Source organism: Morone saxatilis, unplaced genomic scaffold (genome assembly GCF_004916995.1).
Source record: "Morone saxatilis isolate NCDOM2014 unplaced genomic scaffold, NCSU_SB_2.0 Contig24, whole genome shotgun sequence".
Taxonomy (NCBI): domain Eukaryota; kingdom Metazoa; phylum Chordata; class Actinopteri; family Moronidae; genus Morone; species Morone saxatilis.
Genome location: NW_023339807.1, coordinates 11,485,547 through 11,506,265, shown reverse-complemented (window position 1 = coordinate 11,506,265; position 20,719 = coordinate 11,485,547). Strand labels below are relative to the sequence as shown.

At 41.0% G+C, this 20,719-nt stretch overlaps 4 protein-coding genes across 4 annotated transcripts in view; 2 read left to right on the top strand and 2 right to left on the bottom strand.

The window, feature by feature from the left end:
• The window catches only part of fez2 (fasciculation and elongation protein zeta 2), a gene marked incomplete in the record, with an annotated part of 8,219 nt that extends 3,680 nt beyond the window's left edge, over positions 1 to 4,539 (top strand). Inside the window, 5 exon segments of the mRNA XM_035672818.1 lie at positions 1,220 to 1,485; positions 1,665 to 1,745; positions 1,851 to 1,926; positions 2,007 to 2,072; positions 3,449 to 4,539. Coding sequence (XP_035528711.1) covers positions 1,220 to 1,485; positions 1,665 to 1,745; positions 1,851 to 1,926; positions 2,007 to 2,072; positions 3,449 to 3,465 — 506 coding nt within the window.
• Positions 4,540 to 5,904: 1,365 nt separating this feature from the next.
• On the top strand, positions 5,905 to 7,616 carry clec3ba (C-type lectin domain family 3, member Ba). Its single transcript, XM_035672817.1, has 3 exons — positions 5,905 to 6,122; positions 6,291 to 6,389; positions 6,585 to 7,616. The coding sequence occupies exons 1-3, from the start codon at positions 6,026 to 6,028 to the stop codon at positions 6,983 to 6,985; spliced, it is 597 nt and encodes a 198-aa protein (XP_035528710.1). The 5' UTR covers positions 5,905 to 6,025; the 3' UTR covers positions 6,986 to 7,616.
• Positions 7,617 to 8,213: 597 nt separating this feature from the next.
• cdcp1a (CUB domain containing protein 1a) lies at positions 8,214 to 16,336 on the bottom strand. The gene is made up of 9 exons (XM_035672816.1): positions 16,106 to 16,336; positions 15,231 to 15,440; positions 14,781 to 15,137; positions 14,331 to 14,693; positions 12,565 to 12,759; positions 11,492 to 11,848; positions 11,051 to 11,407; positions 10,230 to 10,317; positions 8,214 to 10,085 (listed from the first exon to the last, which is right to left on the bottom strand). The coding sequence occupies exons 1-9, from the start codon at positions 16,167 to 16,169 to the stop codon at positions 9,656 to 9,658; spliced, it is 2,421 nt and encodes an 806-aa protein (XP_035528709.1). The 5' UTR covers positions 16,170 to 16,336; the 3' UTR covers positions 8,214 to 9,655.
• A 1,778-nt stretch (positions 16,337 to 18,114) lies between these two features.
• On the bottom strand, positions 18,115 to 20,019 carry LOC118336158 (transmembrane protein 158). Its single transcript, XM_035672747.1, has one exon. The coding sequence runs from the start codon at positions 19,399 to 19,401 to the stop codon at positions 18,700 to 18,702; it is 702 nt and encodes a 233-aa protein (XP_035528640.1). The 5' UTR covers positions 19,402 to 20,019; the 3' UTR covers positions 18,115 to 18,699.
• Between the last annotated feature and the right edge of the window lie 700 nt (positions 20,020 to 20,719).

Below are 20,719 nucleotides of genomic sequence, written 5' to 3'. Positions count from 1 at the left end.
GATCATCCGTGCTATTCTACGTGCAGAGGAAGGGCAAATGAGAAAGTAAACTCTTACTTTTTCATTCAACAGATGCATACATACATGGTGCTTTTGTCTTGAGTAAAGCCAATGATGTGTTCTTATATGGGACAGAGAACTAGTAAATATCATGTTCCTCATTTGCCCTTGTGCTGAATCTCAGCAGCAGAACAGACGAGGCATAGCGTTAGGTGTTAGTACATACCATTGCCTTGGAGCTAAATCAGAAGGGGCGTAATGCAGGGAGAGGGGAGAAGCAAAAAGGGACAGAGACTAGTCTTACTCACAACTTCACAAAATAAAGTCAACACAACAAGCATGACGGCTAGTGGACAGTCATTGTTCCAGCTCAGTGCTAATTTGGTAAAACATATTCCGAACCAAATGACCCTTAGTTTGCATTTGAGAGGACTGAGCTGGGACAAACTGTAAGATATTTAATAATTCGGACAGGAAGACGTGTCAGTGATTGCTAAGCTTTATTTAGTTTGGTTTTAAATGAAAAGGTTGGGATTATTCCACATCTTTCTTATTGTCAACAAAACCCATGAAAAGACCAACGATGAATCGCTGTATGATATATCTTATTCCCCTGTGCTACAGAGGTCCAATGTTATCCAAAAACTATTACATAACTATAATACATCAATGAGCCACACTGATGGCATGTTCATTTATTACCACAAACATGAGCACTATACTCAGTCCCACATACACCATCCTGCTGCTCTAAATACTCATTAGACTCACCAACTGTGGATAAATCCGCCCCTGAAGATAGTCTTCAACAAATATGCTAATTACTAACGTTGTGCAGATGACTCACTTTTTTAAAAATGAAATTAAAAGACGGACTTGTGCATTATCCGTTTTAGGATTGTTGACAATAATGAAACATTATGTACATTATGTGTGATTTATCCAGATGCATCACACAGTAGCTGATTGTTATTACAGTGTAATAAATCTAATATAATTTAAGCTCAAAGGTCAATATACTAGCTGCATCTCGCAGTCTTCAGTCATGGTCTCATAACCTGGTGTCATACGTTACCCTGTGACCTTCTGATCAGTCCATGAGTATTTATATAATTTCCCTCTGGGATTATTAAAGTATTTCTGATTCTGATTCTGATTCTGAGTAAAAGGCTGATGAATGAAGGCTCAAATGTTTTTTATGTGTGTATCTGTGGTCCAGGGGTGAGGAGCCTAAGTGTCGCAGAGCTGAATGAACGTCTGGAGGAGACAGAGACAAACATCAGGAGGTTCTCAGAGGAGCTGGTGCAGCAGCTGGCTCTCAGAGACGAGCTGGACTTTGAGAAGGAGGTGAAGAACAGCTTCATCTCTGCGCTCATCGACGTGCAGAACCGGCAGAAGGAGCACCGCGAGCTGCTGAAGAAGAAGAAGAAGCTTAAAAGTGGAGCCGGGACGTCGCAGGGTCACGTTGAAAAGACACTTGGATCAGTGAGTGCTCTGTTCTGAGGAAACATAACCAGCCTGGTTTATGTGTGTTGATGTCTTATATGATAGGATAGAATCTTTCTTTTCTCCACTGTTTGCTGCATTTCTTTCCAGAAATCTTTTCCCATCTTTTCATCCCCTCCTTGTCTTATGTTTCTCTGCTTTACTTCCTTCCTCCTCAGCGTTTTAGCATGGAGGGACTCTCCTCAGTCATTCAGAGCAGCTTCCGGCAAACATTTGGGAGTGGGTGCATTGAAAGACAGGTTACTTTGTTATTTCTCTCTCAGCTGCTACACTTAAACTTTCTGGTTTCTGCGTGGAAGGAAGGTCATCCCTGTCTTTATCTCTTTCTTTATGCTGGTTTGCAGTATTTGACCACAGTCATCCCTTACGAGAAAAAAGGACATCCTCCTTCGCTCGAGGACCTCCAGATCCTGACTAAGAGTAAGTTTCTTCATCTGTACCAGCAGTGCTTTATTTTTAGTGGATGTGATTGATCCACTCACCTCTCTGGTGTTTTTCAGTTCTACAAGCTATGAGAGACGACAGTGACAAGGTGCCCAGTCTCTTAACAGACTATATTCTCAAAGGTGAGACTTTCTCTTCATTGTTTACAGTGTTTAGACGTTGGTGATATGTTGGCAGTGTGTATCAGTGAATCATGTTTCACACAAAGCAAATGATCAAAGACTGATCAATTGTGACCGAACTAGTGGCGTAAAGTTAAAGAACTGCTAAAGTTGTTTTGCATGTTACAGTCCATTTACTATAAATCAATAGAAAGTAAATACTTAAAGCGTCAACATTTTGTCTTGACTCTAGCGGCCCCTGTGGACAACAGTGGTAGTGTTTCCACCTTCTCGTTTCACTGACTTCAATATTGTATTATATCATATTATCACATATAGTTGTTGTGTTGTTTAGATTTTATTTGCTACACTGGTTTCGGTTCATTATAAAATCATCTTGAAGACTTGATATACACAGTCCATCACTGTATGTCTTTTTGGTCAGCATACATTACTGTTGCTTGGTATTGCAGTTGAGAGCAAGTAGTACTACTACTTATGATTCATATCGGTGTGTTCAAGGACACACAAATAACAGCTGACTGCAACAAAGCATTGCATTTACAAGGTTGCATTGTTGGAAAATCATTTGTAAATGAAAAACAATAAGCAAATATTCAGTTTGTAAAAAACTAAATAAAAATCTGGTAGCTGACTCTGAGTTCTCAAAAGTTGCAGTTCCTGTGTGTAACTGCACTACAATGCAGCGGTAAATGAAAAACTTCCGGTTAAGCAAGTTTCAACTGCAAATTGACTTTCACACTGTACTGAAATCAGTCACCAGCTGTCGCCATCCAGTATAATAGGCTATACCTCCTTTCACACGATCTGTTTTCACTCTTTCATGTTTTCTTTCTCTACTTCTTATGATCTAATTTGTTGCTGCCTTAGCTCTGGTGTGAGCGACGGATGGAGAGGTTTGTGTGACACATTCATGTGATGTGCACTGTTGTGGTGTTGCCACTCACATTGGGAAAGCGCCCCCTCTCTACCACCGGGCTGTAGTGCAGTCTGGCCCCCCCGATGTTCTCCTTTTCACGTCTCCCCTCTCCCACGCAGTGACTGGCTGCAGCATGGTTGATCCCTCTTACTGTCAGTGACTCACTGCCACACACATTAAAGCTCTATTTACCCTGCAGTTAACATTTAAGACACCGTTTTGTGATTATTAGTTATCTAGCACTGCCCAGACTGCAGATATTTATCCTCACCCACAGAAATAGGTTTGTGTTTTAATTTTCAGATATTTATTACTAACTTGTGTGTTAAAATTTTCCTTTTTTCCTTTTGTTTTTCCTCGTCTTTATGTCCAACTTTGTATTTTGTACTAATCCACTCATGCTGAAGCTTTATCCCTGATCAGTCATATCTAATATTAATCTCTACTGTTTTTACAGTGCTTTGCCCAACGTAGACCAAGGATGGTGCCTAACACTCTGCAGAGGCTTCAGATAGTTTACCATGGCAACAAGATGAAGAGGACCCATTGTGTTTTTTTTTCAGACATGAAGCACACTTAATTTATTCCTGCATGTTTTTTTCCTCAAGATGTGTCTTTTTTGTGTTCTATTCTTCATTTAGTTGTATTTATTTTGTGTTGTGATTTTGCAAAAAATGTGTGTTCGTGTGAAATTTGACTTACTTTTCTTGTTTTTAATTTTCTTGCACTGTGAAAGAGTAGTCTAAAAACACTAAATTATATGAGAAATATACCCAGATAGACATACCAGCATAGGAGCTGCACTGTTTGGAAACTGAGCTTCGCTTGTTGGTTGTAAGTAAGAGCAGAGCTACGATGCAAAGGGCCTTTTATTTATGTGAAGTGCTTAACTATTCACTGAGCAATGAGCAAATGCACAAAGCCCATTGAACACAGAGTTTTAACACATAAAGAGAGTTTGTGAAGCATCAAAACTGTAAACAGAAGAGTAAAATAAGATTTAAAAAAATTAGTATTACAGCAGGACACGAGAAAGATTGGAGGTGTAAGATAAAGAAACAAATAAATGAGTTAGTTACCTTGTGCATAAACCATCATATAATTCAACACAGCTTTCCATGTAGCAGCAGAAAACCTGTGCTATCTGTGTTCATCTCAGCAGAACAATAAATACATCATTATTATTACACTATGGAAGAGAAAGAGTTGATGGTCATGGTGATGAAGTCTGGACTGAAATTAACTAATTAACTATGCATTTGAGTGAATACTGAATTGTGACCCATGCACTGTCTGTACCTTTGTGACGCTGACTGGAACTCTGAATCAGAGACTGCAGCGTCGACGTGCCTGCTGTGCACACCATGAATGGGCATTATTAATCTGTATGTATTCTTGTATATGAACAAGCTGCCTTTGCCTTTGCCTGAACTTTTGTACATTATAAATGACTTATTTTCATTGAATGTCAAATTGCTGGACTACTTACAGAACCTGCTTCATTGTTAATTTATTTTGTAAATATTTTATTTCAAATATATTGATAAAACCACACCTGCTTTGTCTCAGTATGTTTTATTCATTTCATAATCGACATGCAAACAATAAACTCGCAATAATGACAATTAGACAACATCATCAACAACAAAAACAGGCCTAATCAATGCCTTGTAACAGGAATGTTAATCATGTTACAGCCAATATGTAGGGCAAAATAATTAGCGAATGAAAGAAGTGGCGTTAAAAAAGTAAGGCACCCTTTTATAAATACATTTTAAAAATCTGAAAATAATAAAATAACAATAAAACAAACAAACAATGCTGTTTCATTTAATTTTCTATTACTTCTTTGACCTTCTTCCTGCAAATAATTACTAATTGTTTGTGGTAAGTGATTTAAAAAAGAAAGGATCCTAAATATTTTATTATGTTATATGTTAACAGTAGGAGCCATTCCAATCTTATATATTTCCTGGTAGCAACAAAGCTTTACCCAGATGTTTAAATTCAGATGTATTTAGGTCTTATGAGGAGAAGGGAGGGATGAACATTTATAGTATGCTGGGAAAACTGAAATAATTCCCACCGCAATTTAATTACAAGACCTAAAATTACACATAAAGGAGACAGGGTGTACGATGAGAGTCCTGGGGGTCTTTATCGCATCACTTTAATGTGTTATTTGGCTGTGAGGTTTCTGTATTCAGAGACTGAAATTAGGCATCACTGAACATTTAGAGACAGCTTTCTCCTTGTTGGCAGAGGTCACTAAAATCTCAAGTGAGGACTAGTCTTAGAGAAAAGACATGAAACACAAACAAATATGAAATTCCCAACAGTATTTCCACATTATATAAGTCTCTGCCACGTGTATCCCATCCAGCTCACTGAAGAGATCCAGATGTGGGCTGTGGGACAAACCCTAAAATATCCAACCTCTGGCCTGTTAGAGCCCTCAGCAGAAACACAACAGGCCCCCTTTTGACAGGAAAAAGCCACGGTTCAATTAGCAAGCAGCTATGAAAAGGCACTTACAAAACTGTTTGTAGCTTAATATTTGTTGTTGTAAAGTGGCACAGAAAGATGCAGATACTGGATAAAGAAATGGAAAGGCCCATTTAAATTCTGTTTGTGTAATAAATGTGACACAACACACACTTAATAGACACACACACACACACGCTCATACTCACACAAACAACACAAACAGACAGACAGAAAGACAGACAAACAGATAAGGCCCTGATGTAATTTATTGGTAACCTACAAACATGTGGAAGCCAAGTCATGCTTGTCTGAATGCTGCTAAACTCCTGCTCACCATCCATCTCCCTTCAGCATTTCAAAAGCAACACAAACAGCTGTTAAACATCTGTAAAACATTTGTTCTCTCTGAGATAAGATTTCCTCATTCACTCCGGGCGGGTAAAACACAAACAGTCTGGCCAGCGCTCAGAGCTGTGAGGAGCTTTTTGTGGTGCTGCACCAAAAACAAGTTTCTTTACGGTGGATTTTAAGTGTTTTTCCAAGTATTATGGATGCTAGAGGGGTTTGCTTGATGTTTTGCCTTCTCATGCTGGCACACTGCTCATCCCAGCAGACCTCCTCCAAGAGAAGAAATGGCAAGAAAGGTAGGACTCGATATTAACTTGACATTTGGAAATGAAAACAATGTCCTTACTTGTCAACTCCATAAAAAACTTTTGCAGAATAACAGCGCTGATCAGAGAGTTCATTGGGAATATTGACTGAGTGCATTATGCTTTAAAATATTTTTTTTTGCATTTTGTTTCCAACAGACTCTGCAAACAATGCTGCAATTGAGGAGCTGAAGAAACAGATTAATGACATTGTTCAAGAGCTGAATTTGTTGAAAGAGAATCAAGCTTTACAGACAGGTATTTTTGTTTCTCAAATATCACACGAATACATATTGTTTATATATTTTAAACAACATGCTATATGTAAAATAAAAAAGTCAAGATGGAGTGGCAGACTGTGACAACCGATTTAACATCTTTCCAGTGATGGAGAACCCAAAATAGACACCTGAGCCACACTGATTATCTCTTAATTTCCTCAATTTTCCTCAGTTTGTCTGCGAGGCACCAAGATCCTCGGCAAGTGTTTCCTGGCTGACCCAGCAAAGAAGACCTTCCACGCGGCCAGTGATGACTGCATTGCCAAAGGGGGCAGCCTGGCCACTCCTCTGTCAGGAGACGAGAACGACCAGCTCTACAGCTACGTCCGTCAGAGCATCGGCCCAGAGGAGCACATCTGGCTGGGCGTCAATGACATGGTGACCGAAGGCCAGTGGGTGGACCAATCGGGCTCCAACGTGCGATTCAAGAACTGGGAGACAGAGATCACCCTGCAGCCAGACGGGGGGCGCAGCCAGAACTGTGGCATCCTCTCCACCACAGCCAACGGGAAGTGGTTTGATGAGAGCTGCAGGGCAGAAAAGGCTTCTGTGTGTGAGTTCAACATCGTCTGAGGGCCGATTCCTGACATTAACGTCACTCTGTGCAGATAAACGCTGCTTGCAGTAAAAAATGAAACATGTAGAGTATCGGGTACATTCATGCAATACATTGAAAAATAATGTTCTGCATCTTTCTTAAACTCACATTTTCTTGAGCAAGCCATTCAGGTGTCATTTGACTTTTCACAGCGGTCTGGGATACAGCATGTCATTGTATAAGCTAAACTCACTGAGATCATTTACATTCATTTAATAACTAGTGTTTTCAAAGCATATTAGATATTCATGAAGGTAAACAACACTGGATGGCTTGTCTTTGTTTTATGTATTTTTGTGTGGTCTGCTAATGAATGCATTAAACCTTTTTTTATTTACTGAAGAACAACCATTATGAGGGCCTTTTCTGTGGCACTTTCTTTCTTTCTAGCTCTGAATGTCAAGTTATGCTGCCTATTTTGCATTATATAATGTATAAACATGTGTCTCATTGAGTTCTTGCTCAAGTCAAACATTCAGCAGATACAATGGGAATTTTTCATCAGAGAGAAACAATGTTTGCTTAAAAAATGCTTATGTAACTCATAAAAGAACTTGGCTGCTTCAACTAATAATAATAACGAAACAAACTTGGTTTTAGGTTGCAGTCTTGCTCCCAGTCTTTTTTTCCCAAGCCCAGTGCGGTTAAAAGGTCACAAGTTTTCCTTTTAAAAAACACTGAGGAAAGGGTTAAGTTGAGCAAATGTATATGAATGATGTGTTTTGAGAACTTTTCACTTACTTACAACTTAAGGAAATGGTAAACATTAACAGAAGGGTCAGGACTGAGATAACCAGCACAATGAGGATGTCAGGTTTTCTTTTTCTTTCTCAAGTGTCACCACTTCAGAAAGCAAACAAGTCAGGGAAATATATATTATAGTTATAGAGGAGGATGTACATGGGGCACAGTGTGCAGGGAAGATAATGTTTTCTGCTCGCACATTTCTAAAAACATTTCCCTGCTTGATGAGTACAATGTCTCCACCCACCCACGCTTTTCTTGTCATGAAAACATTAGTTTCTGTACTGCTGCTCTAAACAATTTACCCACCCAAAGAAAGATTACATCAGATCAACATGTTTCGACATCTCCATGGACATCTGCTGATGTCAGCAATGTGTTTGTAGAGAGCACGTCCTCATCTCAGACTCTTTACCTCTTTATGTCAGTCCATCAGACTGTAGAGAATTTATGTTCATATTTTACATGGCTCTTAAAATTAACTTCACATTCAGAGAGCAAAAATGAGTGAGAATGTTTTTATCGCAACTTTGAAGTGTTTCCCTCTGCAGTTCATTCTCTGAACTGCAGGAGGTAACATGGCTTTACAAGACAAACACACAATTCATTCGTTCATTGAGTTTTTTTCACAAGTTTCATCATACATCTTGAACAAGATTTTCCTTGAATGAGACCAGATAATATTCTTGCATCTTCTTATAACTAATATCACAATCAATACCTTAAATAGAGATTTTAATATGCTGTGTTGTTATTTTCTATCCCTGTTAATGTACAAACTGTTGAATTTCACATAACAAAATCTGTAACTTAGTTAGGACTTGGTTTGTACCGTGACCTTTTACATCGGTTGGTTGAACAACAACGTCTTCACAACAACACACGGGCACTCATTACTTATGTTAAATTATAGGCCTCACACAGCCTCTCTTTTAAAGGCTACCTGTAATTAATAACACAATTCAGTCAACCAACAAACATACTGACTTTTTCTTTGTGTGATGTAACTTTTTGCTCACATACTGCAATTAAGTATGTGAGCAATGTGTCATCCTAGTCCAGCAAAAGGGGGTAAAATATAAATAGTAAAATATGGTTTCTGACTTGTGATTTCATCGTGATATACACGCAGAAAACAAACTCATTTAGCTAGCAGCAGGAGATTCCAAAAATGTGGGTTCAAAAAAGAACAAAAGCACAACATTTTCATTCATCCCTGGACCAAAATGGCTGAAAACAACTCTAAGATCTGTATTAGCAGGAGTGTAATGACCTTTCTGCAAGGCACATTTATGGTGTAACGATGCTGTATCTAGAAGTCTCCATAGCAGGTGCAAAAGCAGTGGTAAAAAATATAGAGATATAGAGAGATACTCCATGCACACACACACACACACTGCTGGTGCAATCTCCTGCAATACGGGCCATCATCAGGCCATCATGTTTTGATGGTGCTATAAAAAATGCAGTGCATCGCCACAGCAGTGGAGTACTCTCAACGGTTTAAAGATAAAAATGAAAAACTCAGCATGTAAACAGCACACACCTTCGCTCCTGTATAAACATCCATAATATGTACAAAATATCTCCAATGACAAATATTCACTGCCTAAAAGCTACACAAGATCTCTTTATAGTGGCAAAACCTGGTATAAAGAGGATGATTATGTACTGCCAAACACCAAATGTGCCTTCATCGGAGATAAAACAAGGTAACAGCTGCAGGCAAGTTTGAGCAGCGTTATTTTGTGTGCCTGGCTTTGGTGCAAAACAACGTGAGAGAAAAACAAAGGCTTCTCGCAAAGGCTGAACATCAGGTAATCACACAGACGCCAGGGAATGAATATCTCAAAGTTCAAGTAGGTCAAGTGAAAAGCAGAAAGCTGAATCCAATCTTCCCCTCAGTTTCCTCCCTCTGGCTCCAGCCGCGTGCCCAGGTCCGGAGAACGTTCCTCGTCACTTTGGCCCTCGGTCTGGTAAATCTCATTGTCCATCAGGCGCTGGCCGTGGCTTGGAGGCCTGACGGGAAGCGGAGGACCCTGCTGGAAAGACCTGCGTTGCAGGTCGTCGTCACCTGCGTTTTTAGGGACCAGCGGCTTTTGTGAGTCCGTTTGTCCCGTGAAGGGCCGGTACGTGTCAAACTCTCCGTAGACGCCGATCTCCTTCCCCTTTCTCAGCAGGTGCGTATAGACCAACGTGTCCTCGATGGAGGCATACTCGTGATCATTGTTGACTTCGTGGGTAGCTGGGAAGCCGTTGGGTCCTGGCAGGAAGCTGGTGCCGTTCGGATTGTAGATGGACACTTGATGATTCAGACTCTTCTTCTTCTTCCTGTTTGGCAGGAGAGGCAAGACAGTGAGAGTTATATCTCCTACAAATATCAGTTGACCAGTTAAGACATGAAGTTTATTAAGACAAAACTTAAGCATCAAATAATATAATCTGAAGTAAAAAACATAAAGCAGATGCACTTACCTAACCACCACACAGACCACTACTAGAACAACGACAAAAATGACCAGCAGAGCGGCCACCACACTCAGGATGATAGTCAGCAGAAGGTCTGAATGAGACAGAACAAATAAAAAATACAATCTTTTATTAACACTTTCTGTCACAAATCTTCATAATGAAATTCGATATTGTCCATACAAATCTTAAAGAAAAATCTGAAGCCTGGAGATTAACAAATATTGATTGACTTCTTATACTTCACAAAAAATAAATTGCTTGTTAGTGAGTTTGTGTCACCTAAAAATGATAGAATTATCCAAAAATGGGAAAATGTAACTGTACCTTGTATTGGAAAGGTTAGAGACATTCAATATTGAATTAGCAATTTATGTAAACTACACTGTATGAATGAACAACCATGCTAGCTAACACGCTAACAATGTCAATACTAGTATTTTGATGGCAAACGCTGCAATTGTTTAACATGTTCAACATCTTGGTTCAGCGTGTTAGCATGCTACTTATAATAAAATTATAATATATAATAAAAATAGAAATATTTTTTATGGTAAAGGGACCATATCTGTACCAACTTTAATGGCAATTCATTAAATAGTTGTTGGGGTATTTCTGTGGATTTATGTTAAGCATGGCTAAACAAAAATACGACTCTGTCCGTGTAAATGAGGGTCTCCTAAATAAAGGTTGAATAAATGAATGAATGGCTATAAAGTACCACTACGCCCTTAGAGATGATGCCTACGTGATCCATTAACACATCCAGTCCAAAGTCTCCCAGTTGAGACAAAACTCTGATGTAACCCTGCAAAATGTATCCTTACTCTTGCTCTTCTGCAGGGTGATCTGGGTGACAATGCTGAATTTTCCTCTTTCAGGCATACAGTTGGACATGTTGAGGTAGAAGCTCTCGGAGACAGTGATCTCAGTCTCGGCCTCCTCGTCCTCCCTGCGGCTGTAGTCCTCCTCCGGACGGTCGACTCTCTGCACCCTGATGTCGGTGTGGCTGTCGCTGCACTTGGGCTGGCTGAGGTTGGCAAACATCAGATGCGCCTCCATCCTCTGGGGAACAGAGACGATCCATGAGACGGTGGAGTAAGACTTCATTCCTACTGGCCAACGAGGTGTAGCCAAAAGAACAGGAGTGTCTTTCTTTGGAGATACAGTGAATATGTATCGGTCTGGATAGGAATAAAAAGAATATCACTGAAATTATGCATTTATCTAATTTATTTATATTCCATTCGATTGTAGCTGCTTGTTACCTGGTATCTCCTCTTTGAAATTGGCATTCAGCACACTCATTCCTTTACTCCCCATGCCAGACACAGTTACCGACACGTTGTTGTGGATTTGGACCTTCTCTATGGCTCCCTGAGGACAGAACTGTCCAACAGTAGTGCCGTCGTCTTCGGCCATTTCGATAGCGATGCTGTCGTTGCATGGCTGCCAAGGTAGTGACTGCTTGAGGGGCCCAAGGGGAAAGGTCAGCTCCACAGTGCCGTGCTGAGGAGGACGGAGATGCCAGGTCACGTTGCTCAGAGGGGCGGGGAGGCAGTCCGGCAGCTGAGGCGACGACAGAGAGACCGGAGTCTTCGGGCAGTCTTCGAGTTGACTGCACCCTGACAAGGAAGCGCAGTTAATTTAAATCAAGAGGGGTTCCGAAATTAGGCTGAATTTCTGTCTTCAGGAACGACAGGTCAGTTCACCAATATTACAAAAATGTATGCATGTAATGCGAAATAGGAGGTGTTAGGAGTGTAAGCTAGTTATAAATAGTCACGCAGTCAAGAGCAACATCTCTGTCCGGAAACAATGTCTCAGCTGTCTAATAGAAACTAATTTCTAACCAAGAAATTGACCCTAGGAGAACTGCTAACACTGAGTTAATAGTGTCACTCTTATTCTGGATCCAGAAAGCAATGCTGCCCGTGAGGAAACACAAACAAATTCACATTCACTGCCACTGCTTTCCCTTGGAGGCACTTGACGGATACTTTTCTCAAAACCTGGACAAATTTAACCAAAACTATCTGGATACAAATAAAAAAGTGACACAATGTTTCTTACTGTGATTTGGGTGAACCAGCTCTTTAACCTCCCATACTAAATAAAGTCTGGTTATTTTGGTCATGCAGATATCAGTGGAAAACGTACAATTGTGAAGTGACAAAACTGGCATCTGCACCACGAGGTTAACTCTTGATAAATGAGGTTTCTAATTTCCATTTGGACAAAGACTTTTCAGTTACTTTCAATGTCTTTTTAGAGAAAGAAACGATTTAGGCTTATTTAACAAGGCCCAGGGAAGCTGCTAAACACTCAAACTTGCATGTACCTATGACTCTCGTGGTGGTGACTCGTACGTCTTCAGGAAGGCAGCCCTGGAAATGCAGGACGCTGTTCGACGTGACTGTGATCTTCTCCTTCGGCTTTTCAGAGTTTATTTTCATCTCGCAGTTGGAGGTTGGTCTCAGCTTCTCAATCTGAAGAGAATGGCCCTCCATTTGGCTCATGTACACATTACATGACACTACAGAAAGCAAAACAAAAAGATGTTATCATTTCTGACACACACACACACACAGCTGCAAACATGCGGCCAAGTGGATTCGAGTGAAAACCAACATCCCTCACAAATATGTCCAACAGGAATTTGAATTCTGATTTGGCTGATAAAACGACGTGATCCCTGGTCGATGAAGGAAGTGTTTCCTGGTGATGTGCCACAGCTGTCATTCATGACTCAGTGATGAGGCAATCTCAGAATTCCCATAACCTGAATCCTGAGGGGACAGATAAAGGCTACGAGGCCCACTCTCCACGTCACTGTTTTTTATTACTCATTTACACGAAAGCTGTTTCCTAAAACAGGGAAAACTGTGTCACACCCCAGACTAAACTGAACCCTTGTCTTAACATGATATGAAAATGGAAAACTAAAGATTCAAGATTATTTATATTTAGTAATCACATGCCTGCTGCAACATGCACAGTAGGGGAGACATCATTAATCTCTTAAGCTATTTTCTGAATGAATAAAACCTCGTCAAACTCCGAACAATTCTCCATGTTGCTGTACAAAAAGACAAAACTGCTTTCATGCAACTGAATAGTTGCAACACGAATCGTATCTATTATACCCCTGAAACAAGACAGTAGAGGTAACTACTACTAATTTGAATTTGAATATTAGATTTTTTTTTTTTACCACTTGGTGACAGCAGAACAAGCTGTAAACGCTGATTTTATCACCTTATAAAGCCGATATGGCAAACAGTTGTGTGTTTACACATCCAGTGGACACAAAGCAACAATATCATCCATTTGGAGTAGTGCTTCTGCCCATTTGACAATGCAAGTCCAGTATTCACTCTTTTTAGCTCTGGTTTTGATCTCTACTAACTCCTGAGGGAAATATCTGGCTCTTTAGCTACTAAATGATCTACTCTGTTCACCAGCTAGTCGCTTACTTTGTCTGTCTACTGTTTGGAGCTGGGCAGGTAGTTTGTCTGATCAAAATGACCCTGATGAAAACAGTGAGAGTGAACCAAAACAGCAAACTTGTCGGCTGGAAAACCAAAACAATAAGCTAAAAGATGCTAAAATGCTCCCTAGGTGATGACCAAAATGACCCTGATGAAAACAGTGAGAGTAAACCAAAACAGCAAACTTGTCGGCTAGAAAACCAAAACAATAAGCTAAAAGATGCTAAAATGCTCCCTAGGTGATGATTCCCTCTGGATTATCCCAACCAACTTCTTTCATATTACACACACACATTTGATCCATTAGTAGTATAGCAGCTTTAAATTTTGGTTGAATACATTTTGACCCTTTAAAATCATCCATAGAAATAAGTCTATACCTCACTTAGTTTCACATTTATAGTTAAATATGAACACTACATTGTTTGAGATCCAGATCAGCACTGAAATCAAAACCTTTCTCTGGCTCAACGTCTATCTTAACACTTTATTTCTTTAATATTTGTCATGTATTAACACTTCTTCTTCAGAGGGCCAAATACAATACCATCTTGGCAGAGATAAAACGTTAAAACTGTTACCATACGGCAGCATCGAGCGCAGATGATGTACAGACCTGATGAACTTGAAGAAGAGACCCTGAGCTTCAGTGATAGTCCAGGAGAACCAGCCCGACTTCTGTCCATCTCGCAGTTCCTCAGCGTCACAGAGAAGTTTCCATGCGACTGCTCTAGCTGGGGGTCTGTCAGCCTCAGCACCAACGCCCCTCTCCCTTTGTCGTGGTACTCCACTGCTGTGTCCTTCTTCAGACAACGCGGCTCTGTGAGATTTAAGAGCTGAACAGCTGTCTTGTGTTTGTCCGGGACCTGAAAGTACCACTCCATCACATCATCATCGGGAAAACTGTCCGGGTAGTTTGGAGAAAGCAAGTCTAAGGAAGAGGTCCCTTTTGGTAACGTAAGTGTAACTTTGGCAAGGGCTACGAGAGACAAAAAGACACAAACAACAGTCAAATAATGATGTCTGACACAATACCAGTTTTTCAGATGGCAACATTTACACTCACATTTGATTTCCTCCCCGACAGACACATCAAACTGGCCATTTTGCAGCCTCTGCCCTGCTGGGACATCGAGAGAGAAGCTGCCTTGATTCAGTATCTGAGCACTACTGATGGGTCCCGTTCTGCAGTATTTTCCTACAGTCACATTCCCTGTCGTCTGGAAGGCCTTGAGGGTGTAGCTGTGTCTGTCTGGACAACTCTCCGAAGCATTAATCTGTCTCAGACCCGCATCCCTGAAGTCTATTTTGAACGCTTTCAGCGCTGAGGCTTTCAGGTTCCAGATGAACTTGCGGTTAAAATCCAGCAAAGGCAGTGAGTCCTTCTGGATGATGTGGCTGTTGCAGGACTTTGTGGTACATTCTGAGTAGAGATATGAACAGATGACTTAATAATAAGATAACCATTCAAATAACACCTTTTAATTTTCACTCTGAGATACTGCGGCGCTCTTACGGATATTTCGCACAATTTCCACGCTGAACACATTTTTAGCTCTGGGGCATTCAAACTCCACTGAGACAGGAGTGTTGTCTTTCAGCTGAAGGGATGTTTGACATCGCCTGGAGTTTCGTGCCACAGTGCACACTTTGCAACCTTTGACTTGATTAGTGCTGATGGTGATGGTGGTGCCTCTGTCAGGGGTGACGGTCAGCTTCTGGGCCCCTGGAGGAAAAAATACAAAGCATGAACATTTGATGAAGAGAAAAGGGAGAAATGACACGATGAAATCACCACTTCAGAGCATGAATAAATCTTGCTTCATGTTAAATATAAGATTGTATTCACTGTTAGCAGAGTCAGAATGACTAACTGTGAGGCATACAGCTTGGCCTCACTCCTTCTATGACTAACCAGGCCTGTACTGAGCAAACAGAGCCATGTTCACACACAACCTAATGTCAGCTCTCTATTGTCTCACATATCATTCTATTACACTGTATTATTTCGCTTTCTATATCTGTATAAGTGCCTAAAGCGCACAAAGCAGACACAGTCAGCTGACACATGACACATCAGATCTTTTTGGTTTTAGTTTAGTGAGAACCAACAAAAACTAAGATACTAAATACATAGTCATTGTTGTCCTTATCCTGATCCTGCCTTACAACTCCATATACTCTGACCAAACTAATCAATACACTCATTTAAGTCATTCAGGTCCCAATAATTTCATCAACAAGCCACATCAGCAGTAAACAGCACAACAATAAACAGCCTAGAAATACTAATATGTGCTATACTTTGAGGAACAACCAGTGTCAATATTTAAACAGCAGCATTAAAGAAGTAAATCTGTCCCTCCGGTTAATGATTAAGCTGTAACTTACCTGATACAGTGAAGGCGACGGCTGTGAGAAGTAAAATCTGGAGAGAGACTGTTGATAAGTACATGCTGCCCTACAGTGTAGTTCTACCACTTTGATCCTGAGAGAAATCAGACATCTGCGCATATTTCATTGCTTCTCGTCCACATCTGCGACTCTCATGCGCCACATTTTCCTTTGGTGAAGCTCAGGTCGTAGCTGTTGAGACGCAACCCCTCCACTTCCTGTATGTGTGAGTGTGAGTGTGTGAGCGGTGAGGCAGTGTGCGGGGAGCAGCAGGTAATGTGAGGGCGTGGCCAGGTCGGCCATTTTGACAGGTAGCCTACAGGATGCGCTGTAACATCCGTGATTTAAATGATACAAGTTAAAAAACGTAGATATCATATCACTACACGTTATTTATTTTTGCTAAATAAAATAGATACATAGTTATTTACAATGAAAAAAATTCAAGTAACGTTTGAAAATGCCAAATAAAGCATATACTATTATATTCATTCCAGCCTCCACACCATGTGGAATATTATAGCGCCGTAAGGTCAACATGAACTATATATTTTCTAATGTTATTTCTCTTTATTGATATTATATAATATACCAATGCAGTCTTATGCAACAGCCCTGCAATAAATCCTCCCTTCATGAAGATTATAATGTTGTGGATTCAGCTGTATGATCATATTGAAAGATGTAGTTTGTGCTGCTGTTTAACTGTGTTGTCTTATGCAGACAGGTGTTTCTGTTATTTTGTCCACCCCACTTCAAACCTTCATGAAGTGAGGATTTATTGCAGGGCTCTTGTATTAGACTGCATTAGTTTTAACAAGGTGTATAATAAACTGGCAACTCAGAGTATTTCCCCCATTGGAGTAAAATGATAAATGTCTGTTAAAAGATTGTTTTTACAGGCTGATTGATAATGTTAACTTTAAGGCGGGCTGGGCTGATATTTGTCGTCATCACAAACTGATCAGTCAGTTTGTTGATAGATCAGGCTGATAAAGTGTAAACTGAACAGGCCAGATAACATGCACTGACACACATTTACACCAGTATGTCCTGCTCACATCTTTAAAAAAGGGCAGGTTGTATGTGGTGAAAACAACATATTACTGTACTAAAATAACCATTTGTAAGAGATGAGGAATAGGCTAATTCTACTAGCCCTTATCTACTGAGCATATAATAGACAGGAGGTGCAGAGAGGTGACCTGACCCTGACAGAGATAGTCTATTTTTTTACTTATCTGGCAGAATGATGAGCTTTTAGGAATTGCTGTACATTAAATTATCCAAAAGTATAGCATATAAAGTTACACTACCTGAACAATATTAATATTACAATATTAAAATGCTGCTCCAAATGAGTACTTTTACTTTGATATATATATATATATTTATACACACTAAAATGTCAAAGTAAAAGTACTCTGATAATTCCATATCTTCACTTAGGTAAAGGAAATCTGGAGAAGGCCACATGTAGGCTATAATTAAAGCTGTATAGTTTGGGCTTTTATACAATGTATCGTGAGATAATATAAAATCAGTGCTAGCAGACTCTTGATACACATTTCTGGAGCAAGCGTGCTCTTATAAGACAGTTGCTGCATTCAGTCATGGTCACATTTAATTAATAACAAGTACAACATAATCAGTGACAGATGCCCTTCTGGTCATGATCATATGTTCAACATTGTGATCATTTTGGAGGCTGCAGTTTGTGGAGCTGTGACTATTATTTTGTCCATTACATTTATATCAATGAGGAACACCTCCGTGCATAATGCAAACCCATTAAACAGCACCACAAACTGTTGCATTAGGCTGCATTATGTTTAGCTTTAGGTGTAATATAAAATGGGAAACTGAGTGTGTCTCTTAAAGACTCTGACAGCGCTGGCTCAGATCCTTTCCCACTTTGGATCACATGCTGTGTTCACTTGAAATAAGTCTGAAGCAAATTGATTTAGGCTACAGAGACCAGGTCAGAATCTGAGTTATAGCCTATAATCAATTTTATTTTCATTTAAACCGTTGGAACATGAATACAAATAAGCACGCATATTGAACTTGACATTATAAATCTAACAATATAAATATTGAAACCCTCTCAGTCAGTCATAAACAACATCTATTTTTCAGAGTATTTGAAAAAAGAACTATCAGCCTACATTTACTTTGAACACGACTATAGGTTATATATGTGACGGCACACTTTAAAGTTCAGATTTCAGTGCAAAAGTCCTACACATGGGATAAGGCAAAAACTTTCTAGAAAGATTAAAAACTATACAAACACTGTTTAAAGAGAAAAGTTTGCACAGTTGACGCTAACATAATCTATAGGAAGGCCTACAAGGGTATACAAAACACATTGGTGTTGGTCCCAGTATAGATTACTATTGGCTAGTATAATCCATCATACTTTACCTTGGTTGTCCTAATGAGGAGGAGGAGGTCTAATAACATCCAAAACTAAAGCATTTGATCAAAAAGTTCTCCAAAGCTCCGCACTCATTCATTCAGGTGAACAGTTGAATGGCTACAATTATAGTATAGGCAGCACAGGCTAATTATAGTAAAGATTATTTCAATTATCTCGGTCTCCTCTGCTCCATCCCATTGGGCAGAAATCCTGCAATGATCGGGACCGGCCATATGAGAGCAGCAACGCTCCACACAATGATGACCAAAGTCATGAAACAAGCCACAAGTGTCGACTCGATGGGCTTTCTGTTCAGCCTCCAACTTTTGTCCCCCTTCAGCTCGTCGAGGCTGAAATCCACGCAGCAGAAAGTGACCTGATCCCCGGTCTGCTGGCCCCTCGACCTGCCCTGACCAAACCTCCGGTACCGGGACATCCCGCATCCCACGCACAGCCTCAGCTCCTGCTGACCCCCGGTGACCCCGAGATGTTCGATGACGACGGGCGAGATCGCCCTGTTGAAAGACGCGGAGAAAAAAGCCCTTCCGTGGTTGTTGGTGGTGTAGATGAGCACATCACACTGGAAGCCGAAGCTGCTGTCCCAGCGGGCCACCAGCGAGGTGGGCAGGAGTCTCTGGACGCTCACGTTGCACTGGGACAGAGTCTGCAGGGAGGAGGCGTCGGGCGAGGCGTCGCTCTCCTCCACGGACCTCTTGGAGAAGCGCACGTCCACCTCCAGGTTGGCCAGGAACCTGTTGGAGGAGTTGATGGGCGGCAGGAGGAGGTCTTCGTCGCTCCAGCCTTGGCATCGCTGGAGAAGTCCGGCCACCGCGGTCAGAGCCAGCAGGAGAGTCGGAGAGTCGTTCAGCATGGCACAGGGCGCGTCTCTCCTGCTCGCATGGTGCTGTGAAGATCCGCGGGCGACGGATGAGGCGTGCAATGTTTCAAGATACCAGTCGCCGGTGATTTTTTTTGTTGATTTTTTTCTTAAAAACGCAGCTCCCGATGGAGAGATCCAATTCCCTGCCCGACTGGTACAAATGGAAACGTCCAAAACCTGTCACATGCGCGCATCCCCCCTCCCTCTGGACGTTTCCCTTCTGACTTGTTCTCCAAATGTGCCCTGCAGTCGCTGTGCAGGAGACGCAGGCTGAGCAGCACTGTGAGCTGCCTTCATCACAGCTCCGAGCTTCTCTACCCCCCCTCTGTCACTCCAGGTGTGAGCGCCGAGCACGAAAACACAGAGGAGTGGTGAGGGGGGAGCCTCCAGTGCGCAGGGACAGAAGCGCCGAGTTCAACACACATCTCCCAATCAGCAGTCCGCACACACACACGCGCGCTCAATTAAACTTTCTCAATGGAAAGAAATAAAATATAATGATTTGAATGATTAGTCTGGCACTCTCTGCTGTTCTGGGAGGCTGACTTCTCTCTCCCAGCATGAGAAAAGAGGACAAAGCAAACAAAAATAAGTGGTACTCAGACTGTAGAGAACGACTTGTGGTACTGTGCATCCTGGTCATGTTTATCAAGTGGCCTCGCACTACTGTTTTTAGAGTTAAGTTGCTATCTCAGAGAGTCTGAACACGCACCATGACACCAGACATAATAGATTTTTCATATCTTTGTTCCTAACTGAGTTATGTCTTCTGTAATTAATTCTGCCATCATAAAGTCTAAATGCTGTTTCAAACTCTACACTACCAGGATTTGACTTCTGCTGGGGAAACATGCAGTGAATCCTGTAGCCTACTTAAGAAATTAGTCAAATTTAACTATGGTGCAGCAAAAAATATTGAAATCAGCAGGGGTGGATCTAGAGAAATATTCATGGGGTGGCCAGAGGGTGGCATGATGACTTTAGATTGATTTAATCTCAAACAAATATTTCCTTGGAAAAGCCCTCAAATGAAGACATGTGAACTCAAAAACCTTATTGTGGCACAATAATAAAGCAGTGAATGGAAATATACAACAATCAGCCATAACATTATGACCACCTGGGTACCCTGGTGGTCATAATGTTACGCAGTCCCAGACCAACAAACTGTGATGCACTGTGTGTTCTGACACCTTTCTATCAGAACCAGCATGAACTGGTTCAGCAGTTTGAGCTACAGTAGCTCGTCTGTTGGATCAGACTACATGGGGCAGCCTTCAATAAGCCTTGGTCGCCCATGACCCTGTCT

What these genes read in the sequence shown, in the direction of transcription:
- clec3ba (XM_035672817.1), top strand. Translation starts at nt 6,026, where the DNA reads ATGGATGCTAGAGGGGTTTGCTTGATGTTTTGCCTTCTCATGCTGGCA. An exon ending in GAGAAGAAATGGCAAGAAAG is followed by an intron (nt 6,123 to 6,290) that starts GTAGGACTCGAT and finishes TGTTTCCAACAG; the next exon opens with ACTCTGCAAACAATGCTGCA. An exon ending in GAATCAAGCTTTACAGACAG is followed by an intron (nt 6,390 to 6,584) that starts GTATTTTTGTTT and finishes AATTTTCCTCAG; the next exon opens with TTTGTCTGCGAGGCACCAAG.
- cdcp1a (XM_035672816.1), bottom strand. Translation starts at nt 16,169, where the DNA reads ATGTACTTATCAACAGTCTCTCTCCAGATTTTACTTCTCACAGCCGTC. An exon ending in CACCACCACGAGAGTCATAG is followed by an intron (nt 11,849 to 12,564) that starts GTACATGCAAGT and finishes CTTCCTTGTCAG; the next exon opens with GGTGCAGTCAACTCGAAGAC. An exon ending in GTGGTCTGTGTGGTGGTTAG is followed by an intron (nt 10,086 to 10,229) that starts GTAAGTGCATCT and finishes CCTGCCAAACAG; the next exon opens with GAAGAAGAAGAAGAGTCTGA.
- LOC118336158 (XM_035672747.1), bottom strand. Translation starts at nt 19,401, where the DNA reads ATGCTGAACGACTCTCCGACTCTCCTGCTGGCTCTGACCGCGGTGGCC.